The 23,969-nt window shown below is 39.1% G+C and overlaps 1 protein-coding gene across 1 annotated transcript in view; it reads right to left on the bottom strand.

The window, feature by feature from the left end:
- LOC141912967 (beta-galactosidase-1-like protein 2) overlaps positions 1 to 23,969 on the bottom strand; it is a 146,873-nt gene that overhangs the window by 10,063 nt on the left and 112,841 nt on the right. The window contains exon 15 of the mRNA XM_074804406.1: positions 9,020 to 9,134. Within this exon, the coding sequence (XP_074660507.1) occupies positions 9,088 to 9,134 (47 nt within the window). The 3' untranslated portion in view covers positions 9,020 to 9,087. The remainder of the gene's footprint in view (positions 1 to 9,019; positions 9,135 to 23,969) is intronic.

Genomic DNA, 23,969 nt, shown 5'->3' with positions numbered 1-23,969 from the left:
GTGATGGAATATGTCCATCAGTCGTTTTCTATGTTGTAACTGGAGGGTGCTGCCCTCTCTCAAAAAAAAATACAGAACAATAGGTGATTGTGTTAATATCTTTTGTCCGCCTTTTTACTGGTTTTTGGGCTCTCAGAGTCGATATTTGGAGGAAACTTCTACTGTGGAACAGGCAGAATAGGACCTCGTTACATCTGGTGGCAGCGTAGTGGGATTTGATTGTGAAAAAACCAGTTGAAATTGAGTTGAAGCGGTGAACACGTTTTTCTCCGTTTAGTCTGTGTAAATTACTGTTACTTTTTGTATGTACTTAACGTATTTTTTTACCTACTTCGTAATTCCTAGTACATATTTAGTATTTTTAAGTGCCTGTTTCCCCTACATTTATTTGCGGTCCTGTATTTTCTGTGTCATTTATATAAAAGAATAGTAATTATGTCGGATGTTGAGAAGGATGTGTGTGAGCCCTTGGCCTTATCTAGGCCGATGTCACCAACGGCCGGAGCTGCACATCATGACCTCCTGGTTAGTGGGGAGGGTAACCTCTCGTTAAAACCAAAACGTGGCCGTCCAACGAAGACAAAAGCCGAAAATTTGAAAACATCTGAGGATTCCATCCTCCAGCGACTGACTGAAGTGATGGAGAGGGTCGTGACGAGAGATGCACCCACCCCGAAAATGCACAATATTCCGGCACCCAAGCCCTATACCATGGGACACAATTTCCGCGTTTGGCTCGAAAGGTTTGACGCATTCGCTGACCTGGCCCAGATTAGTTCTCGCATCAACGGGGGCGAACAGCGTAAATCACACCTGATGATGCGACTTGACCATGAGGCATACCAGGCTGTCTCGAACCTACGTCTCGACTCGAGCCTGTCGTATGATGATTTCTGTCGGCGGCTATCATCCCGTTTCCAACAAACAAAGACTGTGGATGACTTTAAGATGTTGTTGAAAGGGAGGGACCAAAAGACAACTGAATCTGTGGAACGCTATGCCGACGAGTTAGCAGAGCTGGCAAGGAACGCATACCCTGGCATTGCCTTCGAGCTGCAGGATGAATTGGCCAAAGACCAATTCCTTAAAGGTAATAGCCTACCCGTCTCAGCGAAGCAGTCAATGTATGCGGCCCAGCCAAGTTCGTTGGCTGCAGCAGTCGCTCAAGCACGGACTCTGGAAACAGCGAGACGGTTGACTGAGGGCACGACTCATAAACAAAAAGTATCCGTTAACCAGACCCAGCTCAACTCGACTAGCTCAGCCATAACCAAACAACTCGATGAATTGAAGTCGATGATGGGAACGCTGATGACTCGAGTAAGTTTTGGAAGCAGTTGTCTCTGGTAATGGCAATCGTCGACCACCCGCCGATGACAAATGTTGGCGTTGCAGGGATGCAGACCACCCCAAAAACTTGTGCCCACAAGTTAAATGCTATAATTGCGGGGGGAGTGGTCACTATTCAAGTAACTGCCACCTACCTAAGGGAAACCAGGGAAACGAGAAGCGGGGTTTTCAGGGGGGCAGTGGAAACCCCATCAGGAAATAGTCCCCCCTGTACCGCTGTATATACCCCCCGCAAGACGTAGGAAAAATCGGATGAATACGGCAAATGGTCTAACGTGCGATGCAAGTAGAGATGCACCTATTGATGGTTACCATCATACTAGCCCCACCACCGTGAGACCATCAAACCATATTCAAATGATATCGAGACCATCAAACCATATTCAAACGACACCTCAAGATGGATATGTGGTTGCTGGCCCGGCATGTGATTCTAGTGGAGATACACCTACTGATGGTCCGCATCCTACTAGAACCATCACTGTTAGACCACCACAACATACCCAAAGTATAGAAGAAAATCGACGTGACCCTTCGGAGAACAGTGAGGCTCCCAGTCCGGCTACGGAAAACACTTGTCACAAGTTGCGCGACACCAAGGTTCAAACAACAGGGACAGAACCAGCCCAGACGAGTTTAGTTACAAACATCGGAACAGTGAGGCTCCACGCCTCGGGCCTTTTCTGTGATGCCGTAGTAAATGACCATTCGAAAGCGGTGGTACTCCTGGACACTGGTGCCTCCTGCACAATCATTAGAGGTTTGGTATGGGACTCTAGCAGCCCGACTGGTGAAGCCGCTGCACTGAGGCCAATCGAAGGAATCGTGACAACGGCTACCGGTCAGCCAATGGAGTTACGTGGATTAGCTGATGTATGTCTGAGAGTTGGAACTGAAGAATTTCATGTCCCCATGATCGTCAGTGAGGATTTGGCACAAGACTGCTTGCTTGGAAGTGATTTCTTCGAGAAATATGGCTGCAACATAGATTACCGTAACAAAGTGCTCCGCTTCGGAAGCCTCAGCGAGGTGCCTGTCCGCCAGAGCCCCAAACGCGCGAGCGCTTGCAGGGTGTTCATCAGTAAGAGCCAAATCATTCCAGCTGGATCCGAGGTGGTGGTAAATGGATACATGAAACGGAGTTATGCTCATAATAATTCGACCTCAGGGATGATCAGCAGCTGTGGACGGAATAATTTTTGCACTGGGAAAACACTGGTGGTACCGGAGGCAAACCAGATACCGGTTCGGCTGGCTAACTTCTCGGATGAGGCTTGTAGAGTCGACAGGGGCCAGACTATTGGTCTATTCTGCCCCCTACAGTCAGTTGACATCATGACTGTCGACGACCATGCTCAAAACCCGTCAACTCCAAAAATCCATCTGCAGGGTGGTGACAATACTGAATTCAAGGACCTCTTGAGAGAATTGAAAATCGACCAGCTTGAAATCCCCACTGACATGAAAACACAGCTTGTTGACATCATACGGGAGCTAAAGTCAGTATTCTCGATGGGAGACTTTGACATTGGTCGAACAGATTCGCTTGAATTCGAGATTGACACCGGTGACCACCCACCGATAAAACAACATCCCCGTCGGCTACCCCCCGGTAGGAGAGCTTTTGTTGAGGGTACGACCAAGGAGCTTTTAAAACACAACTTGATCCGGCCATCCACCAGCCCGTGGTCAAGCCCAATAGTTCTAGCGAAAAAGGCCGATGGTTCCCTGCGTCTATGCTGCGATTACCGCCGACTCAATGACGCAACAGTCAAAGACGCTCACCCATTAGGTCGAATAGACAGTACCCTAGAGGCTTTATCGGGCGCAACCTGGTTCTCGTCCCTCGATTTAACTAGCGGATACTGGCAGGTCCCAATAAAGGAATCAGACAAACATAAGACCGCATTCACGACTGAAAACCATCTATTTGAGTGGAATGTCATGCCGTTTGGAGTCTGTAATGCCCCGGCGTCATTCAGCAGACTGATGGCAATGGTAGTGGATGATGTTGCATGGAAAACATGCCTTATCTACCTGGATGATGTAGTGGTGTTTAGTCATGATCTACCAACCCATCTGACGCGATTACAAGAGGTATTTCGTTGCTTTCAGAAAGCCGGTCTCAAGCTAAAACCGAGGAAGTGCTCGCTTTTCCAGCGGTGCCTCAAGTTTTTGGGGCATGTAGTAAGCGAGGCCGGTGTCGAAACCGACGGTGCCAAATGCGATAGAGTCAGGGATTGGCCGACCCCAACGTCAGTTACCGAACTGCGTAGTTTCCTTGGTCTTGTGACATATTACTCGCAATTCATCAAGGATTTCGCCGACTTGACAGCCCCGCTACACCGCCTTACGAGGAAAAATGAACCATTTGTCTGGACATTCAAGCAACAACTAGCGTTTGACGGACTGAAAGAAAAGCTGACCAGCTCCCCTATCCTGGCATTCCCAGATTTCTCGGAGGGTGCTGGAGAGTTCATTTTGGACTGTGACGCCTCTAACTGGGCTATCGGAGGGGTGCTGTCACAACTACAACACGATGGTTCTGAGAGAGTGATCGAGTACAGTAGCCGCACGCTGAAAGGTGGAGAGGAGAACTATTGTGCCACCAGGCGCGAAATGTTGGCCTTGGTTGACATGATTGATCACTTCCGCCACCATTTACTAGGCAGGAAATTCAAAGTTCGCACAGACCACGCAGCACTCAACTGGCTACAAACCTTCAAAAACCCTGAGGGCCAAGTGGCTCGGTGGCTTGAACGCCTGTCGGAATATGATTTCGTGATCGAACATCGAGCTGGAAGCAAACATTTGAACGCAGACGCCCTGTCTCGCATCCCTAAGAGACAGAGGAAACATGGGGACTGCCCAACTTGTGGTGACACTGGTCCATCTATATACCAGGTGACTGCAAAACATCAGGGCGATTTGACAGCGCACTCCACTGGCTTGTCCAGGAACAAAATAATCGAGGCGCAAGTAAATGACCCCGAAATATCAGAAATTAGGGAGTTCTTGGCCGGAGATGGGGTCAAGGACAAGAAACGGCTACAACGGTGTGGTAGAACAGCGAGGAGCCTCTATAGTCTGGTTGAGCGTCTAGAGCTTTTAGATGGCATTCTTGCGCTTAAACCACTTCCGGGGGCTACCTCAACGAGACACTGAGTGGTACTACCCATTTCACTGACTGATGGAACCATAGGAGTCATACATCAGGGATTTGCCGGGAAACATCTCGGTACCAAAAAGACAGAGTGCAAAATTAGGGAAAGATTCTGGGTATTAGGCCTCTCAGCTAGGGTCAGGGATTTTGTTCGGGGCTGCAAAACTTGCCAAGAGTGCAAGTCCCCGTCCAAACTACCAAAAGCCCCAATGATGTCTACACCGGTAGGGCGACGCTTCCAGCGTGTACATATAGACATCGTGGGCCCATTACCGAGAACCCGCCGCGGCAATGTCTACATTCTAGTGGCTCAAGATGCATTCACTAAGTGGCCCGAAGCATGGCCAATTCGCACGGAAAAGGCCTCCGTGGTGGCACGTGCCCTTGTGAACGAGTGGGTCACCCGTTACGGCTGCCCTGAATCCATCCACTCGGACAAAGGCACGAACTTCGAGTCGAAAGTTTTCATGGAGATGTGTAGGATCTTGGCTATTGAAAAGACCAGAACCACTGCCTACCATCCTATGGGCAATGGGCAGGTGGAAAATTTCAATAAGTCCCTGAAGGCCATGCTGACTACAGCCGTCAATGAGTGTGGAACAAACTGGGACGAGGAACTACCAGCGTGTTTGATGGCATTTCGTTCAAGCGTCCAGCACTCCACTCTTGAAACGCCGTTCTACTTGATGTACGCCGAGGAAATGTCACTACCAATCGACATCAGCGTAGGCTTGCCCGAGGACCACCAACCAAGGACTAAGTATGGCATGGACCTCTCTGACCGCCTCACTACGTCACACAACATTGTTCGTGATCGACTAGCGATGGCACAAAGGCGTCAGAAAATGGACTATGCTATGTTATTCAAGAACCTCTTGTAACAAACCCTACCCAAAACCATCGCGAGCCTCCTACTCAAAACCGCTCCAAGCCTGGGCCTTTGAACATTACAAACACTGAGGGGCACAGAAGACTCAGGCCCAGAGTAGGGATCAGGCGCCCTAGTCGGTTCGTAAACTCATGTACAGTCAATAACGATGATTCGCTAGCCAACCAAAATAGGGCCTCAGACCCTTTGGTGGATCCAAACACACTTATAGGACCTCCAGTCGCCTCGGACAAGATTGAGCAGAACAACATTTTTGATATAGAACTGATCCAAAATTGCCAGAAATGTCGCGAAGTTCGGTCCCGGATTAACATGAGGAAAGGCTACTGGTTAGAAATGGGCCGGTACCTTAAATCAAAGGGTTAAATCCTATATATATATTTAGTACCCTTGTATATAACCCTGTATATATATTTACTTAGTTTTAGTAGACAGTTTATTATCATTTGTAACTGGTGGTGACTAGGATTTCAGACCCCTTGCACCTCCTGATGGTATGCTTGGGACCACCCACCTTGCATGATTCGGGTGGTATCTGAATGAACGGAATCTCCGCAATTTAGTCTTGTCGTTGCAGCCAACTCATGTTTTGAACTATTTATCGTTTCTAGCATGGACTGTATCGAGTTAGACCAGTTATCTAGCCTCCACGAGGCGACACAGACCCTTAAACGGCAGGTCTCGAAAGAAGTCTGTTCCACCCTTCACAGACAGGACAAGACCCTCAGCGAATTGAGAGCCAAGATGGGCAGACTTTATAACTCTGCCGTAGAACAGTCGTTTGTGGAGGATCCTGGTCGCATAGTAACCGGTGCGGTAGTAACCGGTCTCAAGACGACAAAGACCCGACGTTTTCGGCCGAAGATGAGCACAGCTGCATTTGAGTACATCAGCCAGGAACTAGTGAACGCCCTGGCCGAATGTGGTGGTGACTCCTCGTACATCTGGTCCAAACTTGGAGACTTGAAACAGAGGGCAGTTGAGGACTTACCAATCGTGTTGCTGGGAGACTCGATGTTTACGGGGCTAAAGGCCAGCGGCGGTTTGATTCCAATTTGCCACCCTGGTGAACGACTCGGTGATTTGTTGGAGTACCTCCCACATGTATCCTTTAGGGCAAGAGCGATTGTGGTCACGCATGGTATGAACCATGCCGGTGATTATGGCAGGACGACAGAGGAGTTGGCGGAAGTTTTGGCGCTACTCAAGGGCAAGCACCCTTCTGTTCCCCTTTTCCACCTACAGACCCCTGTCCCTCCTTGCTGGCGTGGTGACCACAATCGGGTAAACAACATCAACCGGGTTAACGTCTTCGCCCTCCGTGCCGGGTTCCAACAGGCCGACCATCCAGATATCCCTGATTCTGATTTTGTGGGGATCCACTACAAAAAGTCGGCCATGCACTATGTCTGTCGGGAAATAATCCGTGTGGTAGATCGCGTCTGAATGTGTTTCCTTCGGTACCTAACGATGGTTCACCTGGAGTCGCTTATTCTTTGTAATGTTAGTGACAAAAAGCCATTCAGTCCAAATACTACCACACGTGACCCCCCAGATGTAGCACACCCCATTGCGAACAGTTTCTTTCCGTTTTCTTTTGATTGTATTTTTCAGCTTCCCAGGACGAGGAACAGTGGCAGAGGGGCAAGCCAAGTGCAGTGTCCATTGGCCATATCTACCTTTTGATGGTATAGATATTTTTGGTTAGACACTACGCTTAGGTGCGCCCCGAAAACAAACCACAAACCATTAGTGGAGATCGAAAGCTGCATGTATTATCACTGAGATGCAACCCTAATGCGAAACAACGACTACGCCATGTTAGATGTCTACTGTATCCAGAGCCGAGAAGTTTGGAGCTTAATATACTATAATAAGGACTATAATTTAATTTGTGTAGATATTTTGACTATATATTCCTGTTCAAATAGGAGTTTGAACAAGTTGAAGGGGGGTGGTGTGATGGAATATGTCCATCAGTCGTTTTCTATGTTGTAACTGAAGGGTGCTGCCCTCTCTCTCAAAACAATACAGAACAATAGGTGATTGTGTTAATATCTTTTGTCCGCCTTTTTACTGGTTTTTGGGCTCTCAGAGTCGATATTTGGAGGAAACTTCTACTGTGGAACAGGCAGAATAGGACCTCGTTACAGATCCCTGGCTTCATCACCGGAGTACCATTGACGAGACCCCATTGTACAGTATTGCACTACTACAGCGAACGCTATGTACTATGTACTATTGTACTACTGTCTATAGAGCATGTATTGATATATTGAGAGGTCAAGCACAGTGCGACGTGAGTATTGTGAGTGTTATTGTAGGAGCGACTGTATGATTCATAACGCTAGTATACCGCGCTGTCAGACAAATCTAGTGAACATACGCTGATACGTTTGCCACATATTGAATTTTTAAACACAGTGGGGCAACTGGTGCGCCTGCGTTCCGTTAGGGAAAAACTCACGGCGCTACGGGTGCGCCCGAGACACTAATAGGGTTTTAACAAACTCAGGAAAGCGCAACCAATTTCAGATTGGCTGAGCAAGCGACAAAGTTATCTCATGTCAAATAACCGAGAAAAGTGGGAAATGAAGAGAAGTCGAACCACTAAAATTATCCAACCCGACCACACAGAGTCTGCAAGACACATTACTTAGCAACTGGACATGCAAGGACAACCGATCATTCGACTCATTTAAGCACATTTATAGCGTTACAGCTATGAGTGTGCTTAATAATGCAATATCAGTGGCGGATCTAGGGGCCATTTCAAACTACCTTCCAAATTCAAATGGGCAGTAATAGGCACTTATTATCAATAAACGTGAAAAGATATTCAACCCAAAAAATTTGAAAATTGAGGTCCTGAGATGTAATTTGAGATTTCAAGAAAAGATTTTGTAAAATTTTTGAAAAAATCTTCACAGTATCATATCATCATCTTGATTTTCTTTTACAATTTCTGTTACATATAATGTGAAATCATTGTTAATTGAAGTACACTAATAAACATCAATACATATATCAGTATTAGTAAATAAATAAGTAAGTAAATAAATAAATGATTTATTAATAAAGATAAAGGATTTATTTCACATAATATATAACAGAAATAAAGAGGAGGGAACAGTAAAAAGCTAAGGCCTGTAAGAAACTGGCCCCCTCAAGATTGGCCGATAAAAAGTGCTCTCTTCTTTGTTCTTTTTACTTTACATGCTGCCCCTTTACCCATCTTGGGCATCTAGGATTGACCGGTAAAAAGTGCCCATTTTCTTGAGATCTTCTGGAATTTGTGCCCTCTTAAAAAAGAATTTGTCACTGTATCAGCCATCATAAAGTGTCCCTTTATTTGTTCTTTTTACTTTATGTGCCTTTTTAATTGGATATGGTGCCCCTTTTTATCTCTCTTTACCAATCTTCTCAAAAGAAAGATTTTTTTTTTTTCACCAGAATCTACTTCTTTGATTTAAGAAGGAAATTTTAGAAATTCATATTGCCTTACAGAGGGCATGGAAGGTAAGCTACGGCTGAATATATATCAGATTATATCCATAATTATCCATTATTATTTATATACATATTTTGGTGATTTTGATTTGAAAGGAGAACCAGACCTGAGTATCAACGAATGTGTCTCGGGGATCATTAGTAACAGTAAACCATGCTCTAAAAATTGCTGGTGTCAATAGAGTTGAGCTTGATGGTTTCCACGCCTTCGATTTCGACAAACTAAAACAGTAAAAATTAATGATAAACAAGAGGCCCATGGGCATTGGTAGAATATATTGTGGTAAGGTATTAAGTGGTAATAATGCTTTACATCTGCAGGAAAATGTTCTATGACGATTTTGATTTGGAGGACCACACAACGATTTAGCCTAGGCTATTTGTACCGTTAAACCTCATTAATGCGATTCAGTTTAAGAGACGAAACTAAAGTCTATCCCAGTGGATATGATCGCGGCATTTCACTCTCAAAGAGCAAGTATCAACAACAAAATTGATATTGACAGCTGAACGTGGTCAAACTCACCATGAGCATCACAGGCTCGCTGACCCTAACTGCTTGTTACTATGGATACAAGCAAGAAAGAATAAAGAGCAAAACATTTCCAATTTTACCCCAAGAAAATGAAGAAATAAGTTTTAAGTAAATAAGTCTAATAAAATCAGTTTTGAAGTCGTTGCATTCAAGGGTGAATATTTTCAAAGGATACAGAAGTCAATATTGTATTACAGAGTGTCTGAACTAATTTCTAAGGTGAAACATGATATTTAGACGGATTTTTAAGCAAAATAATGGCACATGACTCATGAGACGATAAATCAATCCACATTTGAAAAATATTTCCACAGACTCTGAAGTGTTGTTAGGTCAGTGATAATTATCTTAGATATTGTAGATTTTAAATGTCACTGTACAAAAATGTTAATCTTATAGATAAAGAGATATTTATATGCAGATCAAATCTATGTTAAACACATGATTATCCTTAAGATGACACTAAAAATTCAAGAATGGATGTTAAGTTAAAATGAGATGATATTGGTTTGTTTTAATATGGACTCGTATGAAGGAGTATGGCTTTATCCCTTCATGAATGACCATGCAGTTGATGGGATATTATGCACTCTTGAATTCAGTAGTCGCCTGACCTCAGTTGTCAGCATCACGCATCACGCATCATAACTGCATCACGCCTTATTTTACTGAGCCACCGAGGCCGCTCGATTCAATTCGAAAACAAGAGATCCACGGATCTTAATACCTCGGGCGCAGAATGTTATCTTTGTAATGTATAGGCGCCATCTGATTGATGCATCTTCTTGCATAATAACACTTCATGGATGTGTAAAATCTGCTGATTTCGGTGAACAACATCATCGAAATCTAATCAGCAATCATCACGGCAATACGGTATATCGACAAATTCAAGTTCTTGAATTAATCGTTTGATGGCGCTAGTTAGAACCGGAAATTGGAACTTAAATCCGCCATGCTCCAGTTCATTTGCAATGAAAATCTCTTGCTTCAAGTTTTCAATCAGCGATATTAATTAGACTTACTATATATCGTCACGCGTAATCCTTTAAATAAGATAACCTACCGTTACGTTGGATATGATAAAACCTCACTGCAAAGGCTACAAATCACTATAAGTGTCCTAAAATTATCAAAAAACATTTTGCGACGGCTGAAGATGTAAAGGCTGGTTGCCAGGTATCACATGGTGGCAGCACTTGACGGCCCAATTTCGATTGCTGGTTCGAGTCCTGGTACTTTTCATATTTTTATTATGAATCTACGAGTGTAGTCCTTCCAAAATCAATTCTATTTCATAATATTATTTCATATTTATCAGTGTAGCCTGCAAAAAATTCACCTTAGAGTCTTGAACTCAACAACAAAGTGATGACACCCGGCACCAGTCATTACTTCCGTTAGCTGCTTCGAGCGTCATCGCTAAATTTGTGATTTTTGGTTGTTTTTTGACATTTCTAGTGATCTTTAGCGTTCAAAGTGAGGTTTTATCGAATTCAACACATGGTCAGGATATCATACTTAAAGGATTATACGTGCCGTTGTGTAGTAAGTAAAATATCGCTAACTAAAAACTTGAAGCGAGACGAGGTTTGGGCCTATTCGATTGTGCGCGCATAATCTTTCGTGAAGTAGCGTATCGATTGAATCTTCGGTTATATGCATAATGAAATAGATATGGGCAGACGGAATCGATACTACGGCTATCAAATTAAAAATAAACATATAAGACTCTCCCATGACTGGGAAATGAGAAACTAGAACCGAGCAGATTAATAGATGAGAAGATTAAAAGACCGGTTTGTCTGCGTCAATCGAATATGCCCTTACATTGATTGACAGCGGGAGCTCAGCCAACCGCAGGGAGCAGTTATTTTACATCAATGTAACGTTGTGCATCGGCCTTCTAGCCGTTTTACGAAACAAAATCCTCCTTGAAATTTCTTTAAAAATCGCCACAAATTCGTCGATTTCCCTTAAATGTACGCGATATTCAAAATTCCATTTCCAACAGATTTTAGCCGCATGATGAAGCTACATTTTGGACATAAACATAGTAGATTGCATGACTTCAAAGTTATAACCTCATTTGTCAGCAAAAATTCTATTTTTGGACCCATTACAACATCTCGCGCTTCGCCCGAGATAAAAATCTATGATAAAGTTTATTTTGTTCAAAATAATAATTGCCGATGGGCCAAGAGGTTGACCACAGCCTAATGAAATGCAGAGATGAGATGAATTGACGAAGTTCAAAAAATGTCAGTAAACGATATAGGGATGCAATTTGAAATAAACGTATAAATTCGATCCGGGTTAGAGGAATGAACCGGGCCGTAGCAACAACATCGGCTTATCACAGAACCAACGACAGAGCTTCTATACCGCACCAGCCTCTTTACTGATAAATTAGCAATAATCTAAGACTGATTCCATCGCGACGTCGCATTTAAAGACACCCGCAGCCACACCCGAATGAAATCAGAGCGTCATGGCGAAATGCAAGCAAAACACTCATTTTCCCCTCTCGATGCGGGATCGCTTCGGACAAGCCATATCGTTTCGAATGATGATGATTTTTATATCCTACACAATACAAGTTTGGCGAGGAAAATGTGTTACTAAGCAGTCTATCGACGGGACTCCGAAGCAGGTGCGCGTAGCTCCGATTGGTTGCTGCGATACAACCCTGTTAATGAGGAATCTCCGTCAAAATGTCATTAATGTAGGTACACTGATATGGGTAGACACCAACTGTTGCTACGCAATAAGTTATTAGCGCACATAACAAAGTGAATCGTGCTGCTGAGTGCGTAAGCGGCTGCTACCGCCTCATGAGTGCGCAGGAGTAAGAGGGAATATGGGGGTTCAGATCAAAGGTCGAAGGGTCTAGCTCATAAAAAATAAAAATAAATTCTCGCACGCTCAAATTTATTTTTTATTTTTTACTCACTCGCCCCTTCAACCTATAATCTGAACCCCCATATTCCCTATTACTCTAATAATTCCATAAATTAAAAGTCAGAGTAAAGTGTTAGCATAATAATCTAGATAAATAAGATCAAATATAGATTTCGAATAATAAAAAATCAATCTTTAAACATAATAAATTCCCCATGGGCAAAGTGTGGTTTACCTTGAAAGCTAGAGATTGTTTGGGGTAAGGCCATTGCTTGAAAAATCTTTTTAATTCGTGACTTCATAGTTCTACAAGTTTAAATATTCTATTCTATCTTTCTTAAAGGATTATTTTGTAGTCAAAGGACCAAAGATATTCATTTGTTTACGGTCCACATCAAAAATTTCGTAGGGTACAGGTAGGCGCGGCATGGAAACTATTTTATATTTCCAAAGAAATATTTTTCATAATATGAAAAAATATTCAAATGAAATTCATATGATGTCACATATCATAGGGTGGCTGAATCTATGGCCGCGGAAGCTAAAATACCGGTGCAGTAAAATCGGCGTATTAGATCGTTTTAAATCCTGGAATTTACCACTACAATATTCAGACCTCGACCTATACCTATAGTTTGCTGCTTAGTTTTTTCAGGTCACAAGAAATAACAATTTATTACAAATTCTATCAAACAGAAAACACAGCGCTAATCTTCTGCTGATTAAATGTCAAATGCGCCAGCAAGCAGCGTTACAGTATCACTATAGTAGTGTATACTGAACGCACGTGTTTGTGTGTGCAACAGTCTAATCTAATGATTTCCGCGTGCACGTGGAGGCCTTGTGTTAGTGAATGTTCGCTTACACTTCAATGTCAATCAAATCAATCACCGGGTATTAAAATGAAACAATACCTATGGCGGATAATAATTACATTATCAACAGCAATGAGTATTTGAAATTCGCACATATACGGCATCTAGTCCAATGAAACATTCGCCATTCTACTATGGCTTTCCCATAATTATTTTAGTAGCGTCGGAATTCCCCGTAAATCCCCAAAACAGCCAATCACATTCGCTCGTAGAGATAACGCCTCCAAATCGAGGTCATTGCAATTTTATACGCGAGAGCTAAGAATTTTCCCGCCAAAAGCAGTTTTTCGTAGAATTTTAACTCAGTTGACCATGTCATCGACGGAGGTTCGCCATGTCTTCAATCGCATCGATTATACGTCGTTTAAGCCGAGAACCAATGAAACAAATGTTCTCATAAAAAAACGTACCGCGATTTTACATGAATTGGCTCAATGCCAACTTCATATCGCTGCCAAAGGTAAACCAAAAAGTGTGAGTAAAGTGCGTGGTAACTAATTTATATTTAAAACATGAATATTTATATTTATATGCTTTTATATGATTCTTGATTTTTAAACATAAAAAGTGTGAGTAAAGTGTGATTGAAATAATTTATATTTTTAAGATTGAGTATATATATTTGAATGAGTTAGATTTATTTTAAAAAATGTTTATTTATAAAAATGAAGAAAGAAGAAGAACCCAAATTCAAAATCGAAATCAATGAAACCAATAACTAATTTTCACTGTTAAACATTAAAAATTATATTTCAGCAACAAATTAAGTGTATGCAAGACAATATAAAATCGATAATATTACTATAATTAATCAAATATTATCAAATGAAAAATATTTAATTACTGAACTAATTGATACTTTTGATAATGGAATCAAAAATCCTAAAATATTCAATACAGTTTTAAATTATAAAGGGACTTTAGATGAAAACATAATAAATATCCTTCAAACTCCTTTCAATGAAAGAGATAGTGATTTAATACTTTCTAAAGATTACAATGATTTGATTAACTTAAGAATTGAAAAAAGACAATTATATTATTTAAATTTTGATAATAAACAAATTATGTATAATGAAAATTCATCAAATATTGGAATTCAATGTAATTTAGATGATGAATTTAAAAAATTCAATCCTAATGAAAAAAGTGTATTGTTATTGCGGGGGTAAATATTTAAAATCACATAAATCAAAACATTATCAAACAATTAAACATATCAATTATCGAAAGAATAATAATTCTATATTGAAAAAAGATCAAGCTGTATGTTTCAAATATATAATAGTTATAACATTGAGAAATTAGTTAATGAATAACTGCTTAATTGTTATTTGATTTAATCATATAAAAGTTTAATATTTCAAAAATGGTTATAAAATATTAAATCAAAAACTAGTAAATATTTTTCAATTTTTTAATTTTTTTTCTTAAATAAATGGATGGTTTTATTCCAACTGGAAATAGTGGTTTGAAACATTATTTAGTTGCCAGAGGTTTAATATAAGCCGCGCTTTACTTTTACTATGAAAATATCAGTAAAGATTTGATGAATGAAAATATGAAATTAAGCAAGAAATTAAAGAAATTAAATGGAATAATAAAAATAGAAAGAATAAAAAAGTTGATTTAGTAAATTATTTAGAGGATTAAGACAGCATCTTTTAATTTAATTTATCTAATACACTTGAACTATAAAAATGAGTGAAAGTAAGGAATGAGAAATATTACATCTTATATACAAAAATCAAGAGCGCATTAAATTGATTATTATGGTTTCAGGTTTAGTTTCATTCTCAGTTAACTCATTAAAACAGTTATTAGAATTCTTTGATAACTGTAAAATTAGGTATACAGAATTAAAAGAAAACATAAATTATATTTCAGATAGAATTAATAATATTAAATGCTGTAAAATCTGTAATAAAAGGTATCAAAATGAAAAATCATTAAGGAATCACAGGTATATTCATGAACTTAATGATAAATTATATAATTCAAATTAGGTTTGAAAATAAAAAAGAATAATCTTTTTATAAAAATATTATATAATTTATAATGGGAAGAATGGTAAGAGTGGATGAATTGGAAGAATGGTACGAATGGTACGGGTGGATGAATTGGAAGAGTGGACGAATGGACGAGTGTAATAATATATATATTTTACATTTAAACATACGAATTGGAAGAATAGTACGAGTATAGATATAATATATATATATATTTTATTAAAACAATATCTAAATATAGTATAAAATCAAACTCTTACTGTTTTTTAGATAAAAAACATATATAATTTATATATGTTACCCTCCTACACACGTCCATTCTTCCAATTCGTCCACTCATAGACAATTCAAAATTCTATCATATTCCTATTTTTTAACAAATATTTTAAATTTTCAGCTAATATATTTTATATTTCCAACACTGGAAAAGTTTAAATCATATTCAATCATATATTAACTTTTATCATTATTAAAAGAGTATTACAATGAATCCGTTAGATTGTTAAAGTGTTTAAGTATTAAATTGAGTAGATTGTATATTCATAAACTAAATGATAAATTAAGAATAAGACTGTCAAATTGGCTGAAAATATAAAATATATTGGCTGAAATATAAGTTAATTAAAAAAGGGGTTGAGGTATTAATGGTATTAAATACGTATTAATGGCATTAAATACAAATTATGCTTTATTTCTGAAACTGAAGTCTCAGTATTAATTCAGAACTTTTTAAAATTTATTCATATATGATATTGTCATTCTTTACGCGGCACTAGAATAATACAAGAGTGATATTAGTTAGTTAGTTCATTCAATTAGAAAAACAATCAAATGATACAAGAGTGATACTAACAGTTAAAGTTATTTAACTTCTTTTTAAATGGATTTGATTTCTAGTCATTCTATTGTTTAAAAAGATTCAATAAGAAATCAATTAGAAAAATATTAAAATGAAATAGAAACTACAAGCAGTTAAAGTTATTTCATTTTAATATTTAGGGTTTTCTGTTACATCACAGAAAACCCTATTGATATCCGCGTGATTATTATTATTATTATTTTCTTCCACACTATTTTTACCAAAAGAACATAGGCTTTGTTACCTTACCGCTGTTTCATATACAATCCATATAATATCGTTCAGCTCACTGAGATCTACAAATAGCCCGCGTGTTTTTTCACGAATCATTGTTACAAAAGCGCTGTCGGTCTGTAAACATCGAAAATTTAGCCCCATTCAATGGGGCGACATGTTTTTCGAGTCGTCATCCCGAAATCAACCCGCAGGCCGACTGTCACTTCGATTATCAATTCAAGTATAAATGAACTATTTTATTGCCATTCAGTCGCGGTCTTCAAACAGTGATTTTAACAATAGCCCATTTTCCTCATCAAATCATATTACCGATACACTGGAAATTTACTACTTTAGATTTTAAAAGCACTGTCGAGCTGTAAACATCGACGAATCGACGTGTGTTACTACATCGACGTTCCGGGGATGAGCTGCGAGTTTCTCCTCATCATGAGAATCAAATCGAGTACAAATTAATTTATTACTACCAGTGATTTGGCTGCGGGTTTCAAGGAGTTAGTTTAACATTACCTATTTTTCTTTACCGAATTAACCGTGTATTTACTAAGATAAATCTTTAGTGTACCGGGGAATGGTAGGCCTAAATTAAACAGGCCGAAGAGAAATAAGATAAAATCCCACTATTTACAGATTAAAAGAATTTAAAAACAAGAATTTATTTATTAAATCTAAAATATTTAAAAGACACGACGTTTCGATTTCACCCTAGAGATCATCGTCAGGTGTGAGAAATAGACTTAAAACAGGGGTATATATACAGAGGAGGACAGGTTAATTGAGTAAATTGGTGAGTGAGTAAATAATTAGTGTTTGGCAAGGCATGAAGTAATATACTTAGAAAGAAGGGAATTATGCGGAGAAAAGCCATTATTTAAATTGGTACTAATATCTGAGTGACGAGTAATTAGGGCAGACTCAACTATGTGGCGTTTAGTGTAATTGCTGGAAGTATAAATAATTTCGGCTTTATCAAAATTAAAACGATGACCAGTGTTCCAAACGTGATTGGCTACGCCACTAGCCGGTTTTTGATTTATTATATCCTTTTTGTGTTCCGAAATTCGAGTTTTTAAATCACGACCAGTTTCTCCAAAGTAAACTTTATCACAGCCAAAACAAGGAATTTTGTAAACTTCGCAGTCCAAAGGTTTAGATTGATTGTTTTAACCAAAGTCTTACTAATTTTGTTTTCATACGTGAAAATGATTTGTTTATCCAATAAAGGGAGAGAGTGACGAAACCTTTCCAAAACAGGTACATACGGAACTACAATGAACTCTGAAATGTGTTTTTTATTTTCTGGAGGTTTAGAATTGAAGAAAGTACGTTTAGCCTTAGAAATAGCAATTTTCAAAATGTGATCAGGGAAAGCCAATTTTCTAAGAGAGTTGGATATATGGTCAAATTCAGCCGAAAGGAAGGTTTCATCGCAGATCTGCAGTGCACGGAGAAAGAGGCCTTGAGCGAGACCGATTTTGATTGATTTGGCAGTAAACGAAAAGAAGTGAAGGTATGCCTCGGCGTTGATAGGTTTACGGTAGACTGAGAAAATCAAATGAGAAAATTTATTGTGAATTAGAACATCTAAAAACGGAATTTGGTCATTTTGTTCCTATTCAAAAGTGAATTTCAAAGATGGATATTGGGAGTTGATGAAGTCGATGAAAGAGGTAAGATCAAAATTATCAGAAACTAAGCTCAGAATGTCATCAACATATCTAATCCAAAAGTTAGGTTTAGAGCCAGCGTACTTAGGGAGAATTTCGGATTCAAAGTGTTCAAGGAAAAGATTAGCCAAAATCGGGGATAATGGGTTACCCATAACGAAACCGAAAATTTGTTCATAGAATTTGTCTTGGAATTGGAAATATAAATTGGTAGTACAGAGTTCCAAAAGTTCAAGTAAACATTCTACAGGAATTGGGAGATGAAGATTGGAGTCCGGGAGTTTTCTTCTTAAGAAATTGAGAGTTGGTTCCAATGGTATATTAGTGAACAAGGAAACAGCGTCGAAAGATATAAATTTTTGTCCATTAGGTTTGAGATTTTTGAGTTTGTCTAAAAGATCCATATTGTGACGAATGTGAGAATCAGAAAAAGTACCCAAAGCCGGGGAGAGTACTTTAGCCAGATATTTGGAGAGCCGATATGATGGAGAATTGATATTAGAAATGATCGGTCTTAACGGTGAATTGGGTTTATGAATTTTTGGAAGACCATAAGCATAAGGAAGATTTGGAAGTCGAGAGTTAAATTTGGAGATGAAGTCCGAATGGTCAGGAAATTTCTTGGAGATGTTTTTTAAACCTAAATTAAAAGCTGATTGCATCTTTTTCAAAGGGTTGTTTTTGATGGATTTGTAGAAATTGGAATCACCGAGAATAGCAATCATTTTAGAATTGTAATTGATCAAATCTTGAATAACAATTTTGCCGCCTTTATCAGCCTTGGAGATGCGGATGGTTTTGATGGATTTCAGTTCCTGGAGAGCAATCGAAAATCTCCGAGGAAAGAACTGATTAGATTGACCTTGAAGGGTATTCCAAATGGTGTCCAAATTCATGAATATAAAATTGTATTGAAAACTAGCCGGAGGAGATCTTTCCATACGTTCAACGAAATCCAAAATGTGTTGTTTTCTATGCGGGAGAGAGAAATTTGATCCTAAACCGAGAACTTGAATTTGTGTTTTGGTTAATTTAGCCGAAGATAGATTGACAACATTATCAGTAGCGCAAAATTTGGTCCAAGGGCTGTTGTCGATTCATTTATATAGAATGGAAGAGAAATGCGAATTTTTCTTTAGACGATGTACCGCGCAAAGATTCTTGATGCCCGAATGAAGAGAGTGCCAAAGGAAACCATCAGGTATATGGTGTCTGAGAAAACGTTCTGCTTGACGCATTTTATAGAAATTGGAGTTGGTAGTGTCTTTTGCTTCCAAAATGCAATGTCTTAGATGAGATGCTGCTTCATTGGAAAATGGTTGATCTGATTTGAATTTATTCAACCAATTCAGAGATTTAGGAATAACCTGTTCTTGGAGATATTTTTGAAGAAATATGACGTTTTCTTTGGATTCGTGAGCTTTATAAGCAGCAGATTCGTATTTTCGAAAAGCAAAGGCCGAAGAGATATGGCGGAGAAAAGCTGTTATGTCGACGAGGTATCAAAATAAAAGAATATATTACTTTATTCGGCCGCGGGCTTCAACCATTTATCAATACTCTATATTTCCTACAGTACATACCGATCATTGTCAAATGCACAAGGTATTTACTAAATACAAGTATATAACACACTCCTATCCGTATGCTGGACTCACACTTGACATTCGGAGTAAGCGTTCGCTGTGGGGGAAAGGAGATCGTTCGCTGTGTCGCTTGAAGTGTTTATCGAGTTTTACGCGACCTTAAGGCTTTAGTATGGTGGCTGATAAGATAAAAAAACACGAATATGCAAATGAGGGCGACATTACGACAAAACAACAAAACTAAAATAAGGCGAGAAAACAATGATTTTGATTTTGTCGCCCGCGAAAATTCATTATTTTGGTTTTGTCACACGCGACAATTCAATATTTTGGTTTTATCGCCCGCGACAATTCATTATTTTGGTTTTATCGCTTGCGACAATTCATTATTTTGGTTTTGTCGCCCGCAAAAATTCAATATTTTGGTTTTATCGCCCACGACAATTCACTACTTTGGTTTTATCGCCAGCGACAATTCATTATTTTGGTTTTGTCGCCCGCGAAAATTCATTATTTTGGTTTTATATTTGGTTTTTGTCGCCCGTGACAATTTTTTTTTTGGTTTTGTCGCCCGCGACAATTCAATATTTTAGTTTTATCGCCTGCGACAATTCAATATTTTGGTTTTATCGCCCGCGATAATTCATTATTTTGGTTTTGTCGCCCGAGACAATTCATTATTTTGGTTTTATCGCCGGCGACAATTCATTATTACGGTTTTATCGCCCGCGACAATTCATTATTTTGGTTTTGTCGCCCGCGACAATTCATTATTTTGGTTTTATCGCCCGCGACAATTCATTATTTTGGTTTTGTCGCCCCGACAATTCTTTTTTTGGTTTGGTCGCCCGCGACAATTCATTAGTTTGGTTTTGTCGCCCGCGATAATTCATTATTTTGGTATCGCCCGCGACAATTCATTATTTTGGTTTTGTCGCGCGAGACAATTCATCATTTTGGTTTTATCGCCCGCAACTATTCATTATTTTGGTTTTTTCGCCCGCGACAATTCATTATTTTGGTTTTATCGCCAGCGACAATTAAATATTTTGGATTTATCGCCCGAGATAATTCATTATTTTGTTTTTATTGCCTGCGACAATTCATTATTTTGATTTTGTCGCACGAGACAAATCATTATTTTGGTTTTGTCGCCCGAAGAAAATTTTGAAGACGCTTTGATCAATTACCTTGATTTTTCGTTTATATTTGAATCTACCAAAGGCCCATCAGCAAAAGAAAATTGAGTCGATCTGACTCAAGATGGCCGTCCTATGACCTTTTTAGTGCCCAAAAATGTCAATTTTGGCCAGAATTCTAGGTCCTGTAGCTTCCTACTGGTTTGCCATTTCTCATTGCAATTGCTGATGGATATTCTTTAGAGAGGGATGTTTTATACCTGGGACAGGTATTTTTGATCAGCCAATTATGACGCAATTGGCGGCCATCTTGGTGTCATCAGTACTCATTCGTAGGTGGGAAAAAGTTTTTCCACAATTAATTGATACCTAAGCATATTGTGTTACTATATTCAATTGGAAAGTTGTAGCCCATAACGTGTTCCATGATTTTGGTGAGTTTAAAGGTCATTGGTTTTTGTATGTGGCCATCAGGGGGCGTTGACTAATACAATAACTTAGTATCGCTATATTATATTTGTACCAAGGCATATTTTGTTACCATGATCAATGGAAAAGTTGTAGTTCATGACATCGTCTATGATTGTGGTGAGTTTTAAGGACATTAGTTATTCCATATAGTCACCAGGGGGCGTTGAATAGTAGAAAAGCTTAGTTTTTCCTTATTAGATTGGTACCTAGGCATAGTTTGTTACCATGATCCATTGCTAAGTTGTAGTTCATGACATCGTCTATGATTGTGGTGAGTTTTTAAGGACATTAGTTATTCCATATAGTCACCAGGGGGCGCTGAATAGTAGAATGGCTTAGTATTTCCTTATTAGATTGGTACCTAGGCATATTTTGTTACTATGATCGATTGCAAAGTTGTATTTCATGACATGTACCACGATTGTGGTGAGTTTTAAGGTCATTGGGTTTTGCATATGGTCACCAGGGGGCGTTGAATAGTAGAATAACTTAGTATTTCCATATTAAATTGGTAACGAGGCATATTTTGTTATCACAATCAATTACAAAATCATAGCTGCTCACATGTTCTATGATTGTGGTGGGTTTCAAGGTCATTGGTTTTTATATATGGTCACTAGAGGGCGTTATGAATTGAAATTGTTAGATTGTTGAGCATTTGAAACCACTGCCCAAGTGAGCATGGTGTCCCTGGACCCCTAGTTTGGTTTTGTCGCCCGCGACAATTCATTATTTTGGTTTTGTCGCACGCAACAATTCAATAGTTTGTTTTTGTCGTCTGCGACAATTCATTATTTTGGTTTTATCGCCCGCAACAATTCAATATTTTGGTTTTATCACCCGCGACAATTCATAATTTTGGTTTTGTCGCCCGTGGTTTTGCCCGGAACATTAAGTTTTTGGTCGAACAGTGTGTTAAGGTTGTTTTGGAAATTTACTCGGTCTGGTATATTTTGGATTACTGTGTATGTCATTTGTCAGGACATTAAACAGAAGAAGACTTCGGTTACAAGTCGGTTTTTTTTTGGTTTTGTCGCCCGCGACAATTCATTATTTTGGTTTTATCGCCCGCGACAATTCATAAGTTTGGTTTTGTCGCCCGCGACAATTCAAGATTTTGGTTTTATCGCCCGTGACAATTCATTGTTTTGGTTTTGTCGCCTGCGACAATTCAATATTTTGGTTTTATCACCAGCGACAATTCATTATTTTGGTTTTATCGCCCGCGACAATTCATTAGTTTGGTTTTGTCGCCCGGGACAATTCAATACTTTGGTTTTATCGCCAGCGACAATTGATTATTTTGGTTTTATCGCCCGCGACAATTGATTATTTTGGTTTAATCGCCCGCGACAATTAATTTTTTTGGTTTTGTCGCCCACTTTATTAGCTTTTGAATAATTAGGCCAATTAATAACGTAATAAAGACTTATGCTTTCGCCTATTTTGAAGTCGATTAATCTAATATAGTACGGAAGCGATAAAGGGCCTCGAGTTGTCGCATTCCAACTCAACAAGTCGCTATATTGATGTCGACATATCGCGATAAATCGCATCAAGTCGACATGAATATGTCGACATATCGTGACGTTTTCATGACAAATTTCGCTTTTTCGCCCATTTTCCATGGGACAAGCCGTCATTTGAAGACACGTCGAAATGTAAGATGAGGACGCCAGTTATATGGCGACTGAGTTTCAAGTCGTCATGAATATGCCGAATTGTTGCGAGGAAAATGGTTGAGAAAACGAAATTTGTCGTCAAAACGTCACAATATGTCGACATATTCATGTCGACTTGAAGCGATATATTGCGATATGTCGACATAAATATGGCGACTTTGTTGAGTTGGAACGCGACAACTTGGACCCTTTATCGCTTCCGTACTTCCGTATATATGGGACCCGTACAAAACTGTCGCGACCTTTTATCGCGGCGAAATTATGTCGAACAAACGTGATATATCGCGATTTATCGACATAATTAAGTCGATATATCGTGTTAATATCACGATAAATCGTTATACGGATCACGCCTTTCACCAATGTCGACGTCTGTATCTCAACATAACCGCATACCGTCGACATAATTATCACTCCTTTAGCTAAAATGTCGTGATACGTATGGCAATTTATTGAGACAATATCGCAAAAAGTCGACATAAAAATCACATTTTAAATAAGGTCTTCCTAGTTACATCGATATATTGAGATAGTTTACCTAATTTCAATAAGGGGACGCATTCTTAATGATGTTTAATGTTAGATGAATATGAAAGAAGAAATGAAGTTGGCAGAAAAATTAAAATGACTTTATCACCACCAGAATCTGGTGGACATATTGAATGTTGGGGTTCAAGTAGAATGACCCCAAATGCTGGGGCACAATAATAGTGTTCGGTACATGGTCGCATCAATACTTTGTCACAATTGATTTGCGGTATATTCTGGATTACTGTCTACGTCATTTGTCAGGACATTAAACAGTAGACGACTTAGGATACTACCTAGCGTGACTCCACTAGTTAGACCGACTTATTCCAAGATGAGGCGTTCCGTTGATTTTGGCTATAAGTTTTCGTTCAGAGATAACTGCTGAGCCATTTGGGCGACCTATCATTGATACTGTTTCCAAATAGCCTGTTTAGTTAGTAATGGCTGATGTTGTGCCTTATCAAATGCTTTGTCAAAATCCACTGATGAACAGGATTCTAAGACAACAGAAAACCCGTTATCGCTGCTTTGCAGCTATATTTTTCTAATTGATTAATAATATATA

This window comes from Tubulanus polymorphus, chromosome 11, assembly GCF_964204645.1.
Source record: "Tubulanus polymorphus chromosome 11, tnTubPoly1.2, whole genome shotgun sequence".
Lineage (NCBI taxonomy): Eukaryota > Metazoa > Nemertea > Palaeonemertea > Tubulaniformes > Tubulanidae > Tubulanus > Tubulanus polymorphus.
Note: the sequence above shows the minus strand (reverse complement) of the source record. Positions and strands in the feature narration are given on the sequence as shown.